Source organism: Solanum pennellii, chromosome 2, assembly GCF_001406875.1.
Source record: "Solanum pennellii chromosome 2, SPENNV200".
Classification (NCBI taxonomy): Eukaryota; Viridiplantae; Streptophyta; class Magnoliopsida; order Solanales; family Solanaceae; genus Solanum; species Solanum pennellii.
This window is the reverse complement of record NC_028638.1, coordinates 29,743,912-29,750,072: the sequence shown is the minus strand read 5'-3', so window position 1 is coordinate 29,750,072 and position 6,161 is coordinate 29,743,912. Positions and strand designations below refer to the sequence as shown.

The following is a 6,161-nucleotide window of genomic DNA, read 5'->3' as shown; positions in this document are numbered from 1 at the left end:
AGTAGCCCTAAATTCACCAATTTCATCTTTTTTTTTTCAAAGCAAGATCAACGTTGGTACTCTCTCTTTGACGTTCCTCGTCTTCCCAAAGCGAAATAAGGTAGAAATTGATTTATCTTTTAATTTTCGTCGATTCCAACACTCTTTACTCTATAATAATCCCTAAAATCATAACAATCGAAAAAAAAGATGATCTTTATCATATAATATAGAGCTCTAACATGTTAGACCTTCAATTCTTTGTCCCTCCAAGAATCTTCAAAAAGAAACATCATAAACGAAATTATTAACACCCTGAAAAAACGAGAAGACTTTTCTATATTTTGTGAGTGAATTTAAGGAAAGTTGAGAAATAACAAAAGAACAGTGAAGAATTTTCTTGAACAGAATAGGGATCTGGTCGGGTTGAATGAATATTACAGGAGTGAGCATCACGCTTGACAACACAAACGAGGGAATAGGTCAAAATGACCCATTTATAAAGATATTAAATGTTTCGTGGGGTGATAGGACACTTTCAAAGTTAAGGTGTCTTTATGTAAATACGAGACAACTTTAGTAGTGACTTTATGTTTTTTCTCGTAGGATAATAAAAAGTAGGGACATGAGACTTAACAACCAAGGGCAAAGATGTATTCAAAGTTGGATAGTAAAGACAAATATATCAAAAAAGTATAATCAAAATAAATATAACTCTTTTATAAGAGTATGAGAAAAAATATGACCCTTTTCCGATATGGTTATAAAGTATGTAACTTGTTTTTTTTTCTTTACCTTGATTATAAACAACGAATTTGCTAACTGTACTTAGGATTTTTTTTTTAGTTATTTGGTTTTGTGACAGGTCTATTATAGATACCTACTACACGAAGCAGTTTCGTTATTGGAAGGAGGGTGTATTTATTTTAGCCGGTTGTGTTAAGTTAATTTAGGGCGGGCATAGTTAATTTGAGTTGTGTATAATTAGAAGCGTGTGGGTTTGCAATTAATTTAAGTAGTTTAAAATATAGCTAATAGATCGCCATCATGCATTTAATTTTTTTTAAAAATTAATTAAATAATCATCCGTTACAAAAGGGATCCATATTTGACTCTAAGATTAATGAGAGGGCTATTTTGGAGTCAATCGATAGACAATCACACAAAAAATGATTTTGTACCATTTTTTATAATTTAAAAGCATTTTACGCCTTTTTCCTTTTTTTTTTTTTCACAGAGAAGGAGATTGAATAGACTACCCCTTCACTCTTAATGATATAATCTATTGATTCGGGGTATGGTCCAAGTCCCCCCGGTAACAATTGTAACTTTTTGGATTAATTGAGCAGGGGTCAAGCCTAAACCCAATACCAAAAAAAATAAAATAATAATAGGATAGCTTGAAATGAAGCCAGTTGCTTTCACAACAAATATGTACATTAATTGTCTTGCCTTATATCATAGTAATTCAAGTTGATATGGTAGTTGGGCTTTTACAAAACATAAATAACTTCACGTGATTTCATCAACTTCCCTTTTATTGTCTTTTCTCTATTTATGGTAGGCATAGCGGAGCTAAGATTTTCGTGAAGGGAGTGAATTTAAAGTATAAAGTAGTAAACACTTAAAAATTATAAAATGATAAATTGAGCAAGACGGAAAAGAAATGTAATAAGCGAAACGATACAATCTATCCAGTCATTATATTCATTAAAACAATACAATACGATAAAGTACAACACTAAACAATACAAATAAGATACATCATGAACCACCAAACAAAGTGTAAATAAACAACATCATAATATTAAGAAATACAAATTCAGGGAATCGAAATTAAATGAAATGTAAATTACACACACAAAAATAAATAGATAAATTTCAAATTAAAGATGAGAAGATGGACCAGCAATGTCAATGACAAAACGGTACTTAACATCATTGTTAGCAAGCCTTTCAAGTCCTTCATTAATTTGATCAGTAGTGATAATCTCTATATCACTTAATATGTTATGTTTTCCACATAAGTCCATCATTTCTTGTGTCTCTTCTATACTTCCTATCATGCTTCCTTTCACTGTTCTTTTTCCAAAAATCATAGGAAAAGCAGGCAAATCAATTGGCTTATCTGGTGCTCCAACAATCACTAAAGTTCCATTCACTTTTAAAAGCTCTAAGTAACTCCCAAGTGAGTGTTTGGCTGATACTGTATCCAAAATAAAGTCAAGAGTTCTTTTCTTTTCCTGAAATTAAAATGCAAAAATATTCTTTTATATAGAAAATATACTCTCTGTTTCAAAAAGAATGACATAATTTGACTTGCACGAAGTCTAAGAGAATAAACAAGACTTTTCAATCTTGTAATCCTTAATTAATGTTATGTTAAATTTATAAAAATTTCCTTTAATCTTGTGGTCTAAAACATGTTATGTGGAAAGTTGAAATTAAAAGATACCATACATAAATATGACCCTTAACTTGACTTCAACGGACAACTATATGCACCCTCAAACTTAGAGTGTGCACGAGTAAACAATTAAAATTGTATAAAATTAAACAAGTAAATACACACGTACTACATGATATGTAGGACGAATGTGTCTATTTGTTCAATTTTATTAAAGTTTAGGTGTCTACTTGTGTACACTCAAAGTTAAATGTCATAATTGTCAGCTAACCCCTAGTTACGGGTCATATTTATATATTATGCCAAATTAAAATGTTCTCATAATTAAAGGGAAAAATGATAAATATAATCCCGAACTATCATAAATGGTATGCAAATACTCTCCGTCATACTTTTGAGACATTGATGTTTTACGGTCCAAAAATTTGACCATATATGCCCTTTATACTAACGGACATACATATGTCATAATCTTACCCACCGAGCCAACATGCATTAAATATCGGATCGATGAATAAGATTATGTCACGTTTTCCTATTTAGTCTTCCGTTAGAGTGAAGGGCATATATGCTCTAGTTTTTGGACAGTAGGGTCACCAATATCCCAAAAGTATGACGGAGGCATTTGCATGTCATTTATGATAGTTTCATACATATATTTGTTCTTTTCCCTACCAAAAAGGAACGAGTCATTTCTTTTGTAAACATATTAAAAAAGAAAGCAGATCATTATTTTTTGAAACTGATGGAGTAAATTAACTATTGAAATGGCAAAGATGTAGTATTAGGAAGGTAATGAGAACAAACCATCATTTGTTTGGGATTAGTGCTTATTATAAAATCATCAGCACCTAAGTTGTGTTTGGCTTCTTGTTCTTTGGATGGAGAGGTGCTAATGACAGTGACATGATGTCCAAATGCTTTTCCAAATTTGACAGCTACATGTCCAAGTCCACCAAGACCTATTATTCCTATTCTTTTACCTTTTGTATCCACCAAATTATTGTCTTTCAAAGGAGTAAAAACTGTTATTCCTGCACATAATAATGGGGCTGCTCTGTCCATTGCCATGTTATCTGGTATACATACCACGTACCTTCATGTTAACCAAAAAAAGGAGGGTATATTAAGAAAATTTGAGGTTTTTATGCTCTGTTTAAGGTATTTACATTGACCCTTTACTAAATCTGAATTCGCATGAAAAGTCGTATTGAGAGGGTAAAGCACTCCACCATGACTTACTCAAACTCGAGATCCCTCGTTAATATAAAACTCCTTTTTGTTGAAAATGTTTGTTTCATTTTAACATTACTAATTGACTGTTTTTTTAGTAGATGCAAATTTAATATTCATATATTTTTTTAGGGAATCTTTAACTTTACACAGGGGTTGGGTTGGTTTGGAATACTATCGGTGGTACACTCGTTACTAAATTTTTTAATATATGCACATGATCTAATATTTTATATAGATATTCATGGGACCTCTAACTTTATATACAAAGTAGATGGTTTGGAATACTCTTGGTAATATTTTAAAGAGATATAAAGTTAAAGATCTTTCAAAATACGTGTACAAAATCTACATCTTATTTTTTTAGAAAAAAATTACTAGAAACAAGTGTACCGACAGTGTATTTGCTCACCAACAACATAGTTGGTTGGGGGCTACCAATAAAGTATGAGGGAAAAAAAATATTGTTGAGTATTTAATTTTGACTTCCTTCTTTTCACCGACACATTCTTTACTAGTTAGTTTCAAAAAAAAAATATCTAGTTGTTTGACTATCTAAACTTTCACCTTGTTGGTAAGTGTTCGATGATCAGATAAATATTAATTATGACTTGTTTTAGATCACAAGTTTTAAAAGTTATTTTTTAATTCTGAAGCTTTATGACAAACCAACCAACATTAAATAAATCGGAACAAAGAGAATACCTATGATCAGCAACAAGCATTTTTGAGTAGCCACCATAAGTGATGCTACCATCCCAAAAGATGCCATTGTAAGTGAATTCCACTTGGTCACAGTAGTTCTCTTGAGACCCCTTGCAATACTCACATTTCAAACATGTTGCTGCCAAGCAACCTACCCCTACTCTGTCTCCTATCTTGAATTTACTCACATTCCTTCCCACCTTTGTTATAATCCCAGTAATTTCATGCCTTCAACACACACAAAAAAAAAAAAAAAGAAGAGCTATCAGGTTAGTGGACAAAATATTTTGCGTTCACCTAGGGTCTAGGGAAGAATTGCATTCCACAAAATTATTGTGATGCAGATAACTTATCATGATGCAAGCATCAATACTCGAACCCATTACATATTATAATTATAAACTCACATGCATGGAGAGAAATTTAACATTGCTCCAATTAGGCTTCTTCATAGCTCATCTCGATGCTTCTAATTGTTTAATTTATATAAAATTTTGCATGATATCCTTTATGCTCATAACATTATCTCTGATGAAATAGGTTAATATTATACAATAACAATAATATACTCAATGTAATTTCATAAATAAGATCTTAAGAGGATACAATGTACGTGAGACCAGAAATTGTTTTCAAAAGATCATCGCACTACACCAAAAGGATCGTTAAAGCAATAGATTAATTGCCACTAAGTATGTTTCTTAGAGGCAATTATTACTAGTAACAGTTCCATTTTAGCACTTTTTGTAATTATCGCTAAAGTCAGAAGCGATATTTGATTCGATGACAATTAACTTATAATGCTGACAAAGATTTTAGTATTCTTTATTAATATTGTGCATATTTATTACTGATAAAAGTTTGTTTTTACTGTAATGTTGGATCTAGTAAAACATCATTTTAGATCACAGATAAAATCATATACACAACATGTAAAACTAATCTAGGAAAATTGATGCCTCATTTTCACTTTGTAACATGCATAAAGACATAAAGATAGATAGGTACGTACCCAGGCACAACAGGGTACTTAGTAATGCCCCAGTCATCCTTAACATGATGAATATCCGTATGACACATTCCACAATACAAGATCTCAATGGTAACATCATTCTCACCATTTTCTCTACCAAATATATAAGTAAACAAGAAAATAGATTAGCACAAATATTTGTTTTGCAACAATTTTTACAGAGCTAGTGAATCATTATGTACCTTCTCTTGAAAATAAAAGGTGTGATTTTGCCAGAAGAATCATGAGCTGCCCAACCAGAAACAGTTTGTGTGTGATTAGGTGTTGTTGGAGCCATTCTTCTTTCTTAATTAAAGATCTACAAAAATGAGTGAGTGTGGGAACAAGTGAAAAGGATACTCTTTATGTAGAAACACAAACCACAAGAAACATTAATATTGAAAGTAATCTGGTTGGCGGTGGGTTGCTTGAAATTTAAGACAAAACGAGAAACAGGTCTAGCTAATAATATTTATATCTAAGGGTGAGTTAGGTAACAAAATCAATTAACTAATTAAAGATGTTCAGACTTTTTCTAAAACATTAATGCTCTAAATAAATTAGAGTATAATAGATAATAAAAATATTTTTTTTTTCTTAATTTGTAAAAATAACAAGTAAAAAATTATAATTGAACCAGTAAAAATGACAGGAGGGAGTACAGTTTTCCGTGCGTGGGAAATTATTTCCTTGAGAATAGTGCCTAATATAAAAGCTGAAACTATTAAGAGTATAACACTCACTTTAATCAACAATGCTATTACTCTATTTACTTTGCAATCTTTCTAAAAATAACGTATTTCACACTATTTTATTTTACCTTTT

General features: G+C 31.1%; 1 protein-coding gene across 1 annotated transcript; it reads right to left on the bottom strand.

Annotated features, from left to right (window-relative positions):
- Positions 1 to 1,651: 1,651 nt before the first annotated feature.
- LOC107011624 (probable cinnamyl alcohol dehydrogenase 6) lies at positions 1,652 to 5,761 on the bottom strand. Its single transcript, XM_015211207.2, has 5 exons — positions 5,540 to 5,761; positions 5,337 to 5,450; positions 4,325 to 4,552; positions 3,194 to 3,482; positions 1,652 to 2,222 (listed from the first exon to the last, which is right to left on the bottom strand). The coding sequence occupies exons 1-5, from the start codon at positions 5,632 to 5,634 to the stop codon at positions 1,866 to 1,868; spliced, it is 1,083 nt and encodes a 360-aa protein (XP_015066693.1). The 5' UTR covers positions 5,635 to 5,761; the 3' UTR covers positions 1,652 to 1,865.
- Positions 5,762 to 6,161: the final 400 nt, after the last annotated feature.